This window comes from Diabrotica undecimpunctata, chromosome 2 (assembly GCF_040954645.1).
Source record: "Diabrotica undecimpunctata isolate CICGRU chromosome 2, icDiaUnde3, whole genome shotgun sequence".
Lineage (NCBI taxonomy): Eukaryota > Metazoa > Arthropoda > Insecta > Coleoptera > Chrysomelidae > Diabrotica > Diabrotica undecimpunctata.
The window spans coordinates 136,480,001-136,500,965 of NC_092804.1; the positions used below are offsets into that span (position 1 = coordinate 136,480,001).

Genomic DNA, 20,965 nt, shown 5'->3' on the forward strand with positions numbered 1-20,965 from the left:
ATAGCTATTTTAATTTTTGAGGCAGTAGCTCTAAATAGTTGTTTTGAGCTGCATCCAAACCATTCTCTCAGGTTCTTAAGCCATGAAATTCGTCTTCATCCTATGCTTCTTCTGCCATCTATCTTTCTTTGCATTATGAGTCGCAGTATGCCATACTTCTCGCCCAGCATCACATGTGCGAGATACTGTAGCTAGTTTAATATGATACAGTTTCTATAACATCTTTTAATTTATTGGATGTGGAATTCCAGTTACTCTGCTATAAGTTGGTAATATGTTTTTTAATGGATGTTTTATGGTCGTTTCTTGTTAGCATTTGTGACACAGGGATGCTTTCATCTAGTGCAGCTTCATTCGCAAGTTGGTCCACTGCTTCGTATTTCCAAATTTTGTTTCTCCTTTTCGAGCTAATATTCTTTTATATGTACCATTATATATATATGTATATTATGTACCTTTCTCTTTATTTGTATACCTTAAATTTCGGTACCTTAAATGTAGTTTGTATTACTATATAATGTATCATGTACTCTTAATTCTAGTGCATTAGTATATAAATATTTTATGGTTTATTTATATACGTTGTAGTTTGGCTTTAATTTATTCCATTTTCAAGCACTTTTTATTTTTCTTCAATTTCTTTTTAAAATCAAACTTGATGATATTTTAACGTGATATTAACGCTGTCGGCGTGTAGAGCAAATCGAAATATATTGCTTTATGGCTTACTACTTTTACATTTTTTTACAATTACAATCCTACAATACTAGCTGTTAAGGGTTAAGTCTGATTCATGTCGCAATGTCCGCGCCGGAAAATGCATGTAGTAAACTACATGCTGTAACCGTTTCAAAAGTTTCAAAATATTTTTCAAAGTTTTAAAAATTTAATATTATAATTCCTAGTAAATATTCAAATCAATGTTGCTCACGCCATCTATACACCGAATGCATCTAAATTACCTCAAGGATCCAACTGTAGTTCATAATAGCTCCGATCTTGGCTTCAAAATTCGAGCGTTCGTAAACTATCCACCATTCATCTCCCTTTCTCTTTTTGAACGTCCAACAGACAGGACGAAATTTTGTTTGAGTGGTCTCTTTACGAGGTACACCAAAAAATTCCTTTTCTCTTTTATATTTTCAAATAAATATTTATTTTAGACCCTTACCGGGAGCCCTAATAGTTGCCAGAACTATGTTTATTGGCTCGAGGTTATCTAAATAGCTATGGATTTATGGTATGTGTTCTGAAACCAACAATTCGAAGAATATCCCGTTTGCTTAGCCGCCCAATCCTATGTATTTTTATGGTGGATATTATGTTTCTGCTGCTGATAGATTCAACGTTCTAATACCCCAGCTTGAGTACCTAGTTGGCAAAAATTATATCCTTTCTACAAGCCACACAAGCATTTGGATAATTAAGGTTGTGCCAAATGCAAATTGATCTTTTAATTATTAAATATCTATATAATATATAAATATCTACATAATATATAAATATCTACATAATATATAAATATCTTTTTTTAAGTGAACGAATTTCGAAATTTGGGATAAAGTTTAATTTTGCTTTCATATAAGTATTTCTCATTCATAATCCAATGCCAAGATATATGTTTGTTTTCTTACGATATGATTTTAATTTTAGTTTCGTATAAGCACTTCTCATTTGTAATTTGATACCTAAACACAGACTGTTTATTTCTTTTATGGGATGACGTAACCTTTTATCGTAGAATCTTTTAATAACTTTTTGTTCGTTACAAAATAATAAAGGTTAGCTTTGTTTTAAATTTTTCATTTTATTTCTTTGTCTGAGCTCGTTTCTTTACGAGTGTAAACTATTAAGGAATTGTGCCCAATTCATTTTAATTTTTCAGAGAATACAAACAACTTGTATATGAATTTTGCACACCCAACCTCTTTCTGACACGAGCAGAAGGGCCTATATTGTTTGTGTACATAGGTAAATAGTGTGCTTACGTTATCGTCATACGCATCTTACAATGCAACATGTCTACTGATGTCATTGTTCCATTCTTTTTTTTTGTATTTAGTATTCACTCATTTATACCAAAAAATTTGTTAAAATTCTTTATAAAAGGTATATAAATTAAAAAACCCAATTGGGCTGTGTCATGAAGACAAAACGTTTTTGGAAACCATGTTCCATCATCAGTGTCTAGGTGTACATGTTTTGAGCCACTAAATATTTGGGTTAAAACCCGTTAAAAGTTATAGGTTACAATTTGGTTTACATTATTTAGTCTTATATATTAGGATGTTAAAGTTACCAGTGGATTAGATAACATGGCAACGTACGACTCCACATGAAGTTGTTGGTCCTGAGACAAAGTGTCTGCGAGGACTTGATGATAGCAACTGATCAGTTGAACTTTGAACTTACTTTGAAATATGACTGAAGCTGTTTTTTGTGCTTTTTGTAACTTTTTTAAGGGTTTTCTGAAACATGCCAAAGGTGAGCATGTTATCTTCTTTTGATAGAGCTAAGATTATCTAGTCTTTATTATACGTTTGCTGTTTAGGTTTTCTGTGCTTCTATCTATGGTACACATCATACCAATATCTCTCGCAAGATGACCCGATCTCTCCCGGTCGAAGCGGTTACTTAAGCTGTGGTTTGTTAGAACAGTGACCGACGGCAACGCATAACTAACAGTCAGTCAAAACCAAAGGAATGGTTCTCTATGATAATGGTTTGTTAGGTTATGCTTAGTTGCGCGCGCTTTAGATCGATAGCAGTCGATGTGCGCTGGAATCAATTGCGATTTGATTTGGATGCAAACGTTCAGATGAGCTTACAGCGTAAATATCTATACCGAAATTATAATTGTATTTTGATATAGTATCATCCCTTATAAATTGTAAAAGTTCCAAATACATCTCTGGAAAGTCTAAAATATTCTCGAAATTTTTGCTTATTTTGAAACAGTCTTCTTTCGACTGTTAATTTAAAAGCACCTTTTGTATTACGACATGAAAAAATTTCGTTTACATTTTTATTTCTTTTATTTAGATTTGAAATTATCAACTCTTCTTATTCTTTCTATTCTTGGAGTAATAAAATTATTGCGTTAAGCTTGGAGAGAATTCATTTTTCTAAACGTACAACCTTTAAGAGAACAAAGAGAAACTAATTTCTAAACTTGTTTGTAGCGCGACAGAATATATGTATGCAAACTAATCTAACAAACGGACTCACCCAAAACTGCCGTGAGTCGAGTACAACAGATCCTGCTGTACGTGTATGCCATGCGCTGCGCAGTGTTAGAAAGCAAACAATTTAAGTAAACCCAGCCTATGAGGTGTATTAACTCGAGTTAAAAACAGGAGTCACCCCACCGCGTTCCAATGCTCCAGACCATCCCTTTCCCCCTATAGCCCTCTGAGGCGCGATAGGGGCACAACTATCAGCCAAATGCTCTTCATGTGGGAGTCCTGGGTATATAGTACTCCAACATGGTTCCCTAACCGATTTAAATTCAGGACAGCGTGACGCGATAGGGGCACTCTGATGCGCGATAGGGGCACAACTATCAACCAAATGCTCTTCATGTGGGAGTCCTGGGTAATAGAACTCCAACATGGTTCCCTAACCGATTTAAATTAAGGCCAGCGTGACACGTTTTGTTCTTGGTATCCTCTAGTGACTTATCCGCGAATCTAAAATTACTTGCTTGGGTCCCAAGTCTCCGCACCGGTCTACGTCCAGTCCGGAGACTTGTTGCCCAAGTGTTTGGGCCCTACTTGCCCGGGTTTTTTGTTTTTGTTTGTATAATTTTTTTTGGGTGGCTCTCGTCGGATTTTTATGAGTTTTTTAAGTTTTTTTGGTTAGCTTACGCCGTTTTTTAATATTTTTTTTTGTAGGATGTCTTGATGAGGGTCCTGTAGTTGTTGATTAATCCTCACTGTTTGGGGCCCACACAGTGCGGCGATTAGCAGTGCTTGTCGGCTTTTAGCTACGAACTGTCCTCTGTTAGTATACTTGCTCTTCATTGTAGAGTTTTCTTGCCCTCTGCGCACTGTTCTAACAAACCGTAGCTTTAAATAGTCGATCTTGGCACTCTTCTCTCGGCCGGTCCTCAGCAACGCTTCTTGTGATTGGTACGTATATAGGTAGGTGGGGTCCTAGTCGTCGGTCGTGTTTTCTGATTTATTTTTGTATTCAGCTTTAATACCTTATATATATATATATATATATATATATATATATATATATATATATATATATATATATATATATATATATTAAAACAAAATCTCCACAATCTAAAAAAATCACTAAGCGAACAAAAACCAATGAACTAGTTTTAAAATACACATGAAAGTCATTCTGATTCTTTCTTAGAATCTAAATTTTGGAACAATTTTTATACATTTTTATACAAATACATTTCTTTAAGTGATTTAAATTTTTTTGTTCTGTAGTATAGTATTCTCTTTACCTTTTGTGTATTTAGATCGATGGCTTCTTCAAAGCATATTTGTTAGTGGCAACAGTGTAGATAATATAAAAAAGCTTTAATTCACATTACTCAATAATTAACAACAAAATCATCAAGCTTATTACCGTCACCTGGTTAGTTCAAACACTAAACCACCAACGAATAAATTTGTCCCATACAGTGCATATGTGATTGCTAATTAAGTTGGCAATGCGTTTCAAATACAAATTAATACAGAATTAATTATCGATAAACTATAAATACAGTCCTGTTTGCTTTTCCACGATAATGATGATATTCGTATTGGGCAATTCAGACGCGGCATTCTAAGTGCTCCAGTAGACTGTGAATAAACTGTTGATGTGATTTTTGTGATAGAAAATGTTAGCGAAAAAGCTCGAAAGAAAATTTGAGCATAAAAATTTTAGTTTGTGTTTTAATAAAAATTTGTCATTCGATGAAAGTTTTAATGTTTGCTATTCAGATGATAGCAAGGTAGTCGTTGCTACGAATGCGGAACAAGGTAAGAATTGGTATGATATTTCCATAGTGTTTACACCATCCAAATTAATAATAATACTTTCTATTACTCTTATAATGGAATTTATGTTATGTAGTTTGTGTCTTTTTTTACTATTTGCTCATGTGTTATTATAACAAAATGATAATTTAGTCTGTTGTACAACTTTCATAACAAATAAGTCACTTTTGGAGAATCGCTGAACTTTTGCGTAAAGTCGTCTTCTTAAATCGACCTACGTATAAAACCAGCGTAATTCTAGTTTGGCAATTTATTTGTTGGAAAAGCTCGAGTTTTGTATTATATTTTTTACCGATCACCAAGTTCGCATGGCATCAATATTTTAGGACCAACAAACTTTCAAAAGAATTTAAAATTAAATTCTTAAAATAATAAACTTCTTGCATGAAAGGTCGGTCTTTTCACCTCCAGATAAATATTGTCCTATCTGACAAAAAATTATCTGGAGGATAGACATTTATTCATAGAATAAAATGTACCCGTCTTTTGATATACATAAAACTAAAATATTATATAAGGTTAGCTCAAACATCTTCAACTTCAGAAAGATCAATAATGTGTGCATTTAGTAATTCATCTTCAAAATTGTCTTCATTTTGATCTATCGCTAGGTTATAGAATGTTGCTGTAGATTAGAACGGTTGAATCTTTTTAACTTTACAGCCACTTCCATTGGAAAAAATAGTACCTAATCCTTCTCTTCCATACATAAAAAGTTCTGATTCATGTCAGTTGGTAGTTCAGATTTCTTTCCTAGGTGGCGCCAGGTGTTTAAATCTAAATTAACATAAATCTTTAAATAATTTTGTTTATTAAATCTTATCTTAAAATTACAACAACCAATATTTTGACAATTTTTGCCAAAAAATTAGTCGTATTATTAATTATATTAATATGTAGTTAATATTATTAGTATTATTAATTAAACGTATCCTTTCAAGGACAATGTCAGATGTTGGTAGTTCAGATTTCTTTCCTATTTAGCGTAGTTACTCTACCGGACAAACAGTATAACAGCATTAGCATTTTATATAGATAGCGTTTACCATCGACATCCAAAAATAATTATACTATAGAACTCTGTATCCTTAAGCATATGGTAACTATGGTTATGGTTCAAAATTGAACCGTTTTGAATTCTTGAATATTATAATAGACAAAGTTTTCATATGATTATTCGAAAATTTAGTCTCCATCTTTGATATATACCAATCGCTTCTTCATTCATGATTGTTCTTTTCTCGTCACATCAACTAATGTTAAAAATCTGGACCTTAGCTATTTTTAGGATTTGGTTTGATTTACGAAATTGATTAGATCTTGTAAGTTAGATCTCTTTGTTATTCTTGTACGTAGTATTGACTCAATGGATCTAAACATACGGAAAATCAAAATATTCGTAATAAGTAACCAACAGATTATAAAATCATCTATATATGTAAATAGTACCAAACTTGAGCAAATTTATCAAATTATTTACCTTGGATATCACTTAAACTGTAACGAAGAGAGTCACGGTGAAATTAGATCCAGAATTGAGCAGTCCAGAGCTGCTTTTAGAAGGATGTCCAAGGTATTATGTAACACAGACCTAAAATTGGCATTGCGGATCCGCCTACTTCGCTGCTACGTGTTCTCGGTCTTACTTTATGGTGTCGAATCTTGGACTGTGAATAAAAGCGATCTAATTCGCTGAGCCTTTCGAAATGTAGTGCTATAGAAGAATTTTAAAAGTTTCTTGGGCGGAGAAGACTCGAAACTCCACAATACTAAAACGTCTCAGCAAGTCTAATGAGATTATAAAAAGCATCAAGAAGAGAAAGCTGCAGTACTTCGGACACTGAATGAGAGGTCTCAAATTAATATAGATTGCTACAGAATATTATGCAAGGGAAAATAGCAGGCAAACGCAGTCCAGGACGAAGAAACACTTTATGGTTGAAGAACTTGCGAGTTTGGGATGGTATTAATACAAGCATTCTATTTAGTATGGCAGTGAATAAAATTAACATAGCTATGATGGTAACCAACATTCTGAAAGATACATGAAGAAACCGTATTCACTATCACTACTCCAGGAGTTTTAGTTTAATGTTCACTAAACTTGCTTAATATTTTTTTAATATTAAATTTAAAGGCATGCTGTTCTTAATTTCAAAAGGACAATCCTGGTATTCCTAATTGACAGTATATAGAGGGGCTATAGCAAGATAAATTTAAGTTCTCGACATAATTATAAAATAATGAAACTAAATATAAATACACAAAAAAAAATATAAATACACTAGAAAATTAATTAAATGAAGTTCTGAAATAAATAACTTTAGCCAAGGATAAAGTGAGTACATCATAATAAAATACGACGTGGTATGCATGCATGCTCACCGAAACAAATACAGGTTGAGAGAAAAATATTATTGATGGATCGTTCGTAGAAGCTCTTTATTCGCGGGCTATACGTTCCGTAAATATGCCGTGAATATGGAATGGTAATTTATATGGGGTTATAGGAGATACGTTCCCAGGTGACGGAATAAATAACCAAATACATAAAAATTAGTTTAATTGAAGTTTTTGACCATATATATTGGTTAATTACGTATAATCTTCAGGTTTAGGCAATGGTTTAAAGAATTTAGTAATAATTTTCTTACTTGGCAGTTTTTAAGAACTCATTTAATTCATACTGATATTTATCAGTGACATTAGCAATTTGGCTCTTAACAATAAGTTTTAACGTTCCCTGATTCTTCTTCATTTCCCATAGTCAGAACAGGCTACAGTTTTTTTTGTGCATGATTTCAATGTGTATAACTTCAGTTCTTGCAATGATTCTTTTATGTTGACGGTGCATTTTGCTATTCATTCATAACATTAACATTAATATCAGGATCACGTTCCATATTATTCAGTATCATTTTGAAGAATCGTCTAATATAATAGAACTTGTCATATTCTTCTTCTTCTTCTTTTTCTTTTTATATAGACATGACTCTGTCTGTTTTTCAACGTGCCTCCAGTAAGTTGTAGTTTCATCGTTTTCGTGGTCTTCCTACTGATCGTCTTCCTATTGGGGAACCGTCTTTACTACTCTATTTGTTGTCATTCGGCTTATATGATCGTTTCATTCTACTCTTCTATTTATTACCCAGTTCTTGATGTTCTCCACCTTGAATCTACGTTGTATATCTGTACTTCTAGCTCTGTCCCATAAGTGTTTTCATCTGTGCTGTTTCTAACATATTTTTTGTCCTCTTTGTGTCAGGTCTTGTGTCTGCCGCTTATGTCATTATTGGTCTGATGATTTCGTTTCTTTCCCGATATTTTTATTTCTCCATATTGTTTCATTTAGGCAGCCTTCGGCCCCGTTTGCTCCATTCACTTGATCTTCCACTTCAGTTTCGAGCTTTCTGTAGCTACATAATGTGATGCCTAGATATTTAAACTCCATAACTTGTTCTATTATCTAACCTTCCAGCTCCAATTTACATCTTAATAAATTTGCTGTTGTAACCATGTATTTTGTCTTTTTTTGGGGAAATTAACATGTTAAATTTTCTGGCGGTTATATTAAATTGGTGCAGCATTCGTTGTAAATCATCTTCACTTTAAGAGAGTAGTATTGCGTTGCCTGCAAGTAGATTATTTGGAGTTGTTTTTCTCCCATTTGGTATCCTTTTTTAGTTCTTACTTTTTTTATTATTTCATCAATAATCAGGTTGAACAATAGAGGACTCAGGGAATCTCCCTGTCTAATCCCATTGCCAGCTTCAATAGGGTCGGTTAGTTCTTCTTCTACTTTTACTTTTATTGTGTTGTTTTGGTAGATATTTTCGTTCGTTTTAATTATTACTAGAGGTATATCTCTTGCGTATAATAAGTGGATAACGTCTTTTAATTTGACCCGGTCAAATGCCTTCTTAAGGTCCACGAAACATAGATATGCCGGTTTGTTGTATTCTAATGATTTCTCTTGTTTCTCTTCTTAATTAGTAATTTTTTAGGGCACTCTTTTGTCCTGAGACTGAGAAATCGGTCTCGAAGGCGGATGAACCCTACAGAATGATCAACGGCATAAGGATGCAGAAGGCAACGGGGAACCAATGCATTAAAGACTCATATAGTACCCCTAGTAACAATTATCATGGCAGATATGCAAAGAAGAAGTACTCATCATGGACATCGGATAACAAGATCCGGCAGGGGAAGACAAATAATCGGTCGTAAACCTACGAAACCCTTGTAATAAGAAAAAGACAACTATAAAAATTGCTACATGGAATGTAAGGAGCTTATTCTCTTCGGGAAAATTAGATAACGCCGTGTTGGAAATGAATCTTTTGGGTATAGACATATTAGGCATGAGTGATACACAATGGCCAGGAAATGGCAAATGTCCCACAAATAATCATGGAATGTTTTATTATGCCGGAAGTGACACCACAACCCATCGATACGGAGTTGGAGTCATCATCTCAAAAAAATGTAAAGATGCCGTAGTAAACTTTACTCCATTCTTAGAGCGTGTAATGTTAATACAATTGAAAGATAAGAACATAATAAACATCATACAAGTGTACGCTCCTACAGCAGACAAAGACGAAGAGAAAATAGAACAATTCTATAATACTTTAAACGAGGCGATGAGAACAACAAAGAGACAACACATTAACATAGTAATAGGCGATCTGAACGTTAAGGTAGGTCAGGGTAAAGTTGGAGAAAATGTCGGTGAATAAGGGTGACCGTTTAGTTCAGTTTTGTAAAAGTGAAGATTTAATAAAAACTAATACATTTTTTAAATTACCTCCAAGGCGACTGTATACGTAGACGTCACCTCAACACACTCAAGAAAAAGTAATCAGAAACCAAATAGATTACATAATGGCGACAAAAAGATACCGTAATGCCGTAAAATCTACTAAAACTTATCCTGGAGCTGATATCGGTTCGGATCATAATCCAGTAGTATCTGTGATAGAAGCTAGACCAAATAAAATAAGAAAAACCATCATCCCAGCGTTAGACTGAAGCCAGCTAAAAAGTGAACACCTACGACAAACAGTGCAAGAACAAATAAACACCAGCCTCAGAATAGCAGAAAGTCAAATCCGCAGAACAGAAAAACATAGATGAAAAACTTAAGTATATAAACACTACAATAAGAACTACGGGAAAGAAACACCTAACCAGATCTGCAAAGAAACACAAGGTATGGATGACACCAGACTTACTAGAACTAACGGATGAAAGACGTAAAATGAAGAATAATGCACAAAAATACAGAGAGATTGATAAGAACATAAATCAAAGAATAAAGAAGGCCAAAGAATTATGGATTGAAGAACAATGTGTAGAAATGGAAAACTATGAAAGAAAATATGACACATTCAATGTACATAAAAAAGTAAAAGAAATTACAGGAACTCAAAGAAGACATCAAATAAGTTTGCTTAAGAACAAAGACGGAAAGATTATTATAGATTTAACAGAAAAATTAATAGATGGAGTGAATACATAAGAGAATTGTTTGAGGACAACAGAAATAACATTGTTCAGGTAAATGGTGAAACGGGACCTGAAATCCTAAAATGTGAAGTAGAAGCGGCACTTAAAAATTCCAAAACTGGAAAGGCAAATGGACCTGATGAGGTTCCTACTGAATTGCTAAAGCTCTTGAATGATGACTCAATAGGTATAATATTGCACTTATTTAACACAATATACAAAACTGGTATTATACCTCAAGAGTGGCTGTTGTCTACATTCGTTACACTGCCAAAGAAATCCAATGCAAAAGAATGTTCAGAACATCGAACAATATCTTTAATGAGCCATCTACTAAAGATATTTCTAAAAGTCATCCACAACCGAGTTTATCAAAACTTGGATTCAGATATTAGTGATACACAGATGGGGTTCAGAAAGGGATTAGGTACTCGAGAAGCTCTCTTCGGTTTGAATGTTAACGTTCAAACGTATCGAAATTGCCAGGGCCACTTTCATAAAGATGAGGAAATTCTTCTGCAACAGAGATATAAGCATCCCTCTCCGATGAAGAATGCTAAGGGGCTAAAGCTTTTTTTTATATCTATACACTTCTTTTCTATTGCCGTTCAAAGTTTATTTTAAAAATAACATAGTTTATTATCTTAGAATGGTAATTTTCTCATTAGATACAAATTACAAAAATTTAAAAAAAAATACTTCACCTATCTTCATCCAAAATTATTGGTAAGTATTAAGAGAAAAGCAGACTAACAAAAATATTGTATGAGTCACAATATAACACTGAATTTTACGTTTGAAACTAAAAGTAAAAAAGTTCCTTTACGTCAAACATTTAAAATGCTGTATGCCGTATCGCTTTTTCTTTTGAACTTCAACCGATGCATGTCACATATTAAAACGCGTGCCAATATTTGTGATATTTTTAACCAAGGAAAAAGCCAAGTAACATATTTTGAAATATATTTAATTTATTGAGAACTTTCGGTCATGGTCATACAAATTGTAACTGAAATGTTTAAAAAATGGTCAATAAGTTACAAAAATAGCACAGTGCTGCAATGAAAAAAAAATCTATGACTGAGAAGTGAAAGGTGTTTTATAACTTGTTTGTCATGTTCAATCTCAATCTGCCATCAGATTTTCCCTATCGCGTACTGATTTTTTACAAATCTCCATCCAACTTTTGTACAAAAAGATAGATCTGCTATAGTGGCTATGCTTGATAAATGAAAATATTAAGACGAAGAAAATAAAACAATCATCACAAGTTAAAAACTCTACTCTATTTTCCTTCTCTACAACCATTACACAAATTAATCTAATGTTGCTTGTCATTAAGTCAAAAGAAACATCCTCTTTCTTGAATTTCTAGATGTAGCTTCCTCTGGATTACAGTCTCTCGTAAGGTTCCAGATGTAGTCAACCAGCATAGTAGTATTCCACCTGCCTTCCAGTTCTTTGTAATTGGGATTCAAAAGAAGCTTTTGCTTCCCAAGAAACCCCTTAACAACTGATTTGAAGCTTTTTCATGCATTTTTCAAAATCAGTGTCGATCATTAGTTGGCGAATTTCAGGTCCCACAAAAATTCCAGTTTTTATTTTTTCAGAAGAGATCTTAGGAAAATTCTTACCCAAATACTGGAAATATGGTTTATCCTGATTCAGCGCTTTCACGAACTATTTCATTAAACCCAGTTTAGATATGCGTGCTGTCCACGGGATTCTGAGCATGCTACGTTAACACCACAACTGGAATGCTTTCAATTAATTAAGATTTTTTATTTTTGTTGTCCAGGTTTTACATCCACTGAACAAATCGGACCATACGTAGCACTGCAATACTCTTAGACGTGTGGTCAATGACAGACTTCTACTGCACAATAGGGAACACCAGTTGTTTTGTATAAAGCTTAGAGGTCTAGAGTGTGTTGTCTGTACAAAGAATATAGACTCACCTTTTGAAATATTGATGTATTCGTGACAGGCAAAAGAATTGGTCGCGGTGCGTCACGACGCCATCCGAGGCATAGAAGAAAGAACTTCCGGTGCTTACTGTTCGCTGTTTGGGTGATGAAGTCGAAGTGTGTGTCTCAAGATGGTCAGAAACAGAACCCTCTGGCTGTTCTTATGGTGGTCAACGGTTCGTGGGGCAAGAGCATCCCATAAATCAACCCTATTGTAGGACACTTCTGAATAGCGACAATCCAATTCAATGGTCACAGTGTAACACGATACTTTACACGTTTTGTGTGTATTATCGACACCAAAATAACAAAAGAAGTCAAATTCTCCGTACTTAAAACATAATAAATGAGATAGCCAGTTTAACAATTTCACGAGATTTTATGAAATATCCAGAAACAATATATTTGAAAGCAAATAAGTTAGAATATGCCATTGAATTAGATCACATTATAGTACAGTAAAAGAAAAATATTGAATGTAAAATATGAAAATAACTACCACATACTTTCCCAAACACCAGTTAATAAAGCTTTTTCGTGCAATTTCTATTCTGGTCGGAATTTCCTTTTCACTTTCAACCCTGCAGTCAATCCAACTACGCAGATATCTAAAGTGTCAACACCCTTTCCAGGATTTTGTTATCTAATTTTAGTATTGAGTCTTCAATATTAATTTGTCCTGCCACCATCTATTTTGTTTTCTTTGCGTTGATTTTTAACCCGTTTTCATTGCATTCGTTGTTTAAACGAATTCCCTTTTCAATGTTCAAACCCTTTCAACAGAGTTTAAGAGGGTTTGAAGGTCTTCTAGACTCTCTGCCATTATCGCGGTGTCTCTGCGTATCTTATGTTATTAATAATTTCACCACCGATTTTAAGACGTTCGCGACGATTATTTAACGCTATCTCAAAAACTGGCTCAGTTTAGGCATTAAACAACATCAGTGACATAACACGTCCTTGCCTGACACCACGCTTAATAAAAACTTTAGCCCCTCTTGATCCACCTTAATACAAGCGGTCTGATTGTAGTAAAGATTTTTGAGCAATCTAATGTCATACCTGTCGAGACCAACTGAGTCCAAGCATTGAAATAGTAGTGTATGTGGTACTCTATCAAAGGCTTTTTCGAAATCTATAAAACATATTCACAAACGTAAATATTTTTCCTAAACTCAATGCTCTTATGCAAGTGTATTCGCACGCAAAAAAGAGCCTCCCGAGTAGACATTAAATGAGAAGTAAAAAATTAAAAGAAAATCTGTCATTATAAAAGATTCGATTCGTAATGAGTGTCAAAATTTAATAAAAGTCATAGACATAGGTCATAGATGTCATCCGATTAATAACAACATTGAATCAACTGTTTAAATTTTTATAATAACTATCGTTTTAAAATAATTTCATATAAATAATACAATTATTATTTTTAAACATATTTAGTTTATATAATAATTAAATTTACTATTAAATGATATTTATTTATATTGTATTATTAATATTTAGTCTGAATTTGACAAGTTTGTCATAAATAAACAACGTATGCTTCTATGCTTTGTTAATACGTTAACAGGTGGCGTTAGGAGCAAACATAATAATTTATAGAATTTGTTTAAAATTCTCTTAAAATTAAAAAATAAACAAAAGTTTATTTTTTTATTGCAAATATAGTAACTGAGTTGTGAAAAGGTTAATGATTCAGCTTTTATTTTGCGCCAAAGTACATTCGAGATGCGTTTTTATTTTTAGATTGTATTTTATTGGGTCGAGATGTTGTTGTGTGAATGATTTATGTGATATTTTAAGTGTAGAATATGAGGTGGAAATTTTTGTATTTATCAGTACGTTGTTGTACTGTACGTTTGTTTGTATTGTACGTTGAACCTGGTTAGTTACTTTAGTCTGATATGGATATAATATACCAGATCTTCCTACCTACCATTCATCAATATGAAAGAATAGCGTGACCACACTCTTGAAGGAGTAAAAACCGAGAGAGAAAAACAAAAGACAGATGATTATTCATGTTTTGTCAGTTTTAATTAGTAGTCTGTGAAGTACGACATAATATTATCAAACAAAGTCATCTTTCACTTCTTCTTTTTTCGTCAGGTTTATACGCTAGTGCATATCTGACTATATTAGTTTGATCTGTCGTTAATGAATACTCAATCCATTTCCATTTCTTTGTTTGGATGGTAATTTTATCTTGGTTCGTTCTTCGTAGTTCTGAATTCGATATTTTCTCAAACCAGTATATTTCTAGGATTTTTGTTAGTAATATGTATTGGAATAATCTTTTTGTAGTTATCTCTTCATGTTTCCGCCTCTGTATACAAACGTAACTTTTGAATATTTTGCTAAGTTCCTTCTGATATCATGTATTCTATATATTAAAATTAAAAGTGAAACTGGAACAAACCATGAAGTGGAGATATCCAGGAGTGGCTAGTATACCTGTTGAATACAAAGCACGTGGTGTTCGTGTGTATTAAGGTATAAAAATACCTTATTGGTACCTTATTGGTGTGTATTAAGTTTTTATACCTTAATACACACGAACACCACGTGCTTTGTATTCTATATATGTTTTAAGGAATTACTCATATGCATTTTGTGCTTTTGTTATTCTTTTTTGTATATATGATCTGCAACCGCCATTTTTCCATGTTTGATTCCAAACGTAAGTTTCCTTATCTCTGTTTTTCTTTTAAGACTCATTACATTGGAATATTGCGTAAGCCTATCGGTCTTTTTTTTTTGGGTGCTGGGCTACAACAAGGATGTATTCTCTCGCCAATGTTATTCAATTTATACTCTGAATGTATTTTCAGTAAAACATTAGACGATTAGTTGGTGATAGAGCTATAGTTTAGCCAACATATTGGCAGACCAGTGACTCTTTGATATCAGTGTCTATAGTTATATATATATATATATATATATATATATATATATATATATATATATATATATATATATATATATATATATATAGTATAGTTAATATGACGGACGGTTTACATACTAATCAACTAAAATTGGCCAGGAAAACAAATATGCGGGTCGTTTCAAAAAAATTCTTCTTTTTATGTAGACTTTAGATTTATTGTTTTCGTGGTCTTCCTACTGATCGTTTTCCTATTGGGGAACTGTCTCTTGCCGTCTTTACTACTCTATTTGTTGTCATTCGGCTTATATGATCATTCCATTCTACTATTCTATTTCTTACCAAGTCCTTGATGTTCTCCACCAAGCACCTCTCACCTGTGTCTGCTCGCGTTTCTGCCTCCTATGTCATTATTGGTCTCATGAGTGTTTTGTAAATTCTACCTTTCATTTCTTTCCTGATATTTTAATTTCTCCATATTGTTTCATTCAGGTAACCTGCGGCTCTGTTTGCTCTATTCACTTGATCTTCCACTTCTGTTTCGAGCTTTCTGTAGATAGATAATGTGATGCCTATATATTTAACTTGTTCTCTATTACTTGTTCTATTATCTGACTTTCCAGCTCCAATTTACATCTTAGTTTTGTTGTTATTACCATGCATTTTATCTTTTTTGCAGCATACACTGTAAATCATCTTCACTTTGAGAGAGTAGTATTGCGTCGTCTGCATAGCAGATTATTTTAAGTGGTTTTTCTCCCATTTGGTATTTTTTTTTAGTTCTTACTTTTTTTATTATTTCATCCATAATCAGGTTGAACAATAGAGGACTCAGGAAATTTCCTTGTCTTATCCCATTTCCAGCTTCAGTAGGGTCAGTTAGTTCTTCTACTTTTACTTTTATTGTGTTGTTTTGGTAGATATTTTAGATCGTTTTTATTATTCCTAAAGGTATCTCTTGCGTACAAGTTAATAACAATTAATCAAAAAAAGTTAACAATACTAATTGTGAACAATTCGTTTTTAATGGATGGATCGTTGTGTGGGTTTCTCGGTAGAAATATCCTGGAACTATTTTCAATCAGACTAAACAGCATTCAAAAGAAATTCGTTTATGCATTGAATAAACACAAGCAGCGTTCGTCAAAGTGAAAAAGCTATTTACAGCATCGTATCTTTCTATGACTTTAAGGATCACAATGGTTAAGTGTTATGTGTTTCCCTGTACTCTTATGCGGTGTGGAAAGCTGCACACTAGATAAGGAACCTCTTAACATGATAAGGGGCTTTAAAATGTGGGTATACAGACGTATTCACAGATTATCATCGAATGAATAGAGTCACAAAGCAGTAGTGTTAGAAAGACAATATTGAACTTAAAATTATTTTTACTATAAAGAAGAGAAAACTTGAGTTCCTTAACCAGTTTGTAATGCAAGGGAAGATAGTTGGACGAAGAAGCGTAAGACGTAATATTATAATAATAATCCAAATCCTCCCACAAGTTTTATAAATTCAATCTAGTTCTATTATCGGATAGTTTTTCCATGATTTAATCTACAACCGTTAGGAATAGTGTTAGGTTAGGTTAGGTTTAATATGACTGGGTCAACATACGACGTAAGAGGTCTCATTCGTGGCTCATTCGTAGGTTAAAGTTGTTCCTTCAGCCCAGTTTTTTTAACAAAGTCTATTATTTTGGAATTAGATGACACTTTTATAAAATCGTAGGTATCGAATTGATAATGGTCAAATGTATCCAACCCTGGGCAGTTGCACAGAACGTGTTCCGCCGCGCCGTCTTGTCATCAGCCTGACAGAATCTGCAATTCGCACTTTCTGTCAGTTTGATTTTGTTCGTGTTCTCCTTGAGGCGACAGTGTACTATTAGGAGACCTACGATAATTTACAGTTCATTCCTATTTATATTTAGTAGATTTTTGAATCTCTTCTTCGAAGATTCATGAATAAAAGCCTTCGAATTTTTGCGATCCATTTGTCCATACCAGTGATATCCGTTCCACCTATTCCGATATTTTCTTTTAGCTGTGCTTCTTGACATGTCAACAACAGGTTCTGGTCCTTGGAATGTTTCCCTTTCCTCTCCCCTGGCAAGTAGGTCCGCTTTTTAGTTTTCTTCAATACTGATATGTCCAGGCACTCAAGGTAAACTTACTCTATTACATTCTCAGATCCTAATCAGAATCTGAAGACAGTTCTAAACAAACTTGGAGTCAATCCGATTCGATTCCAGTGCCTTTAATGTGTCTGGCTATCAAATATAATTTTATAGAACGGTCCCTGCAGTTCCTTTTTATTAGTTTCTGCAGGCACACCTCTATAGCATACATTTCTGCTTGGAAGATAGTATAGTGATCTAGGCTTTTACCAAACGTTATATTTACAACTTAAAACAATTTACCCAACTCTTTTTCCTAAACATATTGAAAATTAAATGCTGTAATAATAATATAACAAGAAAAAAATTGTTGTAAATAAGTTGTTGTATTTATTGTAATCATGGTATTTTTATATTACAGGAAATGAAAGCCCAACGTTCGGCGCAAATGCAGTTTATGCAGCCAACGAACCAGATTTGTCAAATGAAATTTCTGCTCCTTATGAAGTCCCACAGTTCCCTATTGAACAGATTGAAAAGAAATTGGCTATTCAAAGACAATTAAATTACAAGTAAGTAAATAACTATAGTTGATGGATTCGACCGTTACTTGATGGAAATTTATTTTATGTAACAATAAAACACTGAACTTTTGAAAACTTTGTTTTCAAAACTTCCACAACATTTATTATAAAATCTTAACACTACAGCTGTTTCGGCTGATTGCCTTTCTCAAGTGATCTATTTTTGGCATGCGTTTACACTTTATAGTCTTTAATGAAATAGGTTGAGGAGGGGAGAACTGTTTGCCTCAAGTTGGTCATTCAGAATTATATCTGTTTTTTTAAATTTGTTAATTTACTTGTTAGAATCTATGGAATTATTTTTGATAATTAGAAATTTGAACGTGAATAATTTTAGTATGAACAAGATCTTTGAGACAAAAACAATTCACCTGAGAATACTTACGATGAGGGAGTGAAATCTCGAATAAGGAAAATTGTCCATGGTTTTTTTTTGGAAAAAAAATCTACTAAAAACTAACCGTCGACAGCATATTGAACAGAGTGAAGAATAATGGATAATGGAGAGGACCTACCAGCTTTTTCAAAAACTAAATTTCGTAGGCTACTAAATGACATGGGTTTTGAATATGGTCAAAGAGGTCGAAAAAAAAGGAGGCCTACAGAAAGATGCTTACCCGACGAACTAGAACAACTGTAGAGAATTACCAGACAAATAGAAGAGAAGAAAAGAGGATACACAAAAGAAAAAAACGAAACCACCTAAATAGGGAACTTAAATATATAGAAAACCTTAACAGAGAGAAAGAATTCAGAGCATTCTATAAGAAAGTTAACATCAACAGAAAAGAATTCAAGGCAACCACAAGACAATGCAGAAGTCAGAATGGCGACTTATTAACAACAAGGAAAGATGTATTGAGTTGATGGGTGGAATACTTTAACTAGGCACTTCATATGGAGGAAAAAGAAGAAAACCTGGAAGACGAAAGAGACGACGTAAGGGGAGCAGACGAGAGGAAAGAGGAACAACCAACGATTCTTGAAGTTAAAGATGCAGTTAAAAAACTAGCCAGAAACAAATCACCTGGAATAGATAATCTCCCAGCTGAACTATATAAAGAAGGTGGCCATGATACCATTATGGCATTACAGCAGCTTATAAAAGAAATATGGACACAGAAATCCCTCCCCAATGATTGGAACATTGGAATACTTTGTACCATACATAAAAAGGAGATATCTTTGAATGCTCTAAGTACAGAGGAATTACGCCTCTAAATGCAGCGTATAAAATATTTTCCACAGTATTATGTCACCGTATGGCACCAGACTGGTTTCAGAGGTGATAAATCTACAATTCATCAGATTGCAACCCTGAAACAAATTTTGGAAAAAACACTGAAATATGGCATTGATACTCATCACACATTTATAGACTAAAAAGCAGCCTACGACTCTGTGAATAGAAAAAAAAAATGTTCAAAGCAATGATAGGAATAGCAAATCAGTTGGTAAATTTAACAAAACTAACTCTTGAAAAAGTTGAATGTAGAGTACGAATTCAGGGAGAACTGTCTGAACCTTTTAAAACAAATAATGGACTGCGCCAGGGAGACCCTCTCTCCTGTATACTGTTCAATCTGGCTCTGGAAAAAGTAATACGTATGTCACAAATCACAACCACTGGTTCAATATATAATAAATCAGTGCAAATCCTGGCCTATGCTGATGATATCAATATTGTTGGGAGATCGGAAAACGCGGTACGAGAGGCGTATGCAGCATTAAAAGAATCAGCTACAAAAATTGGTTTAATAATAAACACCAACAAAACGAAGTATATGAAAATAAGCAAGCAACCACAAATACTACAACCACTTGTTATAGAAAACAACGTAATCTAAGCAGTGACCGAATTTGTATACCTGGGAGCGCTCCTTAACACTGAAAATAATACGACCGCAGCAACCTCCTCCTTAATTTCATAATTATATCGAGAAATACAAAAATAAAACAAAACAATAATACACCCTGGCCTAACATATGGTTCAGAGACCTGAACTCTAACAAAAAATAATAAAAACATATTAGGATGTTTCGAAAGAAAAGTACTAAGGCGAATTTATGGAGCAGTAAATGACAATACATGGCGATCGCCCGCAGATACATCGGAGTAAGTAGTCAGGAATCAGATAGACTACATTATGATAAATGAAAGATACCGTAATGCTGTTAAAGCCGTGAAAGCATATCCTGGATCAGACGTGGCCTCAGATCACAATCCACTTATAGCCAAGATTACACTCACCCTTAAAAATATTAAAAGACATCAAAGAATCCCTACAATAGAAACAAGAAAACTTAAAGAACCTAAAGTAAAAGAATGCCTCCAACATGAACTGCATGTGAACTGCAACAAATTGAACACAAACAGCAATGGTATTGACGAGTACTGGAATCGACTAAAAGATTGTCTACTGGAACTCTGTAAAGAAATACTAAAGACTTACGCAAGGAGAAAAGAGGAATGGACGAATGACGAGATACTCAATATGATGAAACAACGGAGACAATTTAAATACAAGGATAACAATAAATACAGAGAGATAAAGCACGAGATCAGGAAGACGATAAAGCAGGCAAAAGAAAAATACTTTGAAGAGCAATGCAAAGAGATCGAAGACCTTCAAAATAAATATGATCTGTTTAACCTACACAAGCAAGTCAAAGAACTGGCAGGACTAAGAAAACAAAATCCCACTTGTGCAATTCTGGATAGACGCGGGACTGCTATAACACATACGGACGAGAAAGTACAAAGATGGGCAGAATATATCGACGAATTGTTCGATGATGAAAGAGGAGATCTGGAGTACATAGAACTTACTCAGAAGAAATAAGTCCATATATTACAAAAGAAGAAATATTACGCATTAAAAACA

At 33.6% G+C, this 20,965-nt stretch overlaps 1 protein-coding gene across 7 annotated transcripts in view; it reads left to right on the forward strand.

Moving 5' to 3' along the window:
* The window catches only part of AMPdeam (AMP deaminase), a 141,922-nt gene that overhangs the window by 71,392 nt on the left and 49,565 nt on the right, over nucleotides 1-20,965 (forward strand). For 3 of the 7 annotated variants that reach the window (XM_072523564.1, XM_072523565.1, XM_072523568.1), the window contains exon 2: nucleotides 17,918-18,068. In XM_072523564.1, the coding sequence (XP_072379665.1) occupies nucleotides 17,918-18,068 (151 nt within the window). Of the gene's footprint in view, nucleotides 1-4,785; nucleotides 4,995-17,917; nucleotides 18,069-20,965 lie in introns of those variants that run through there. The other 4 variants (XM_072523562.1, XM_072523563.1, XM_072523566.1 and 1 more) reach the window with 4 other exon arrangements.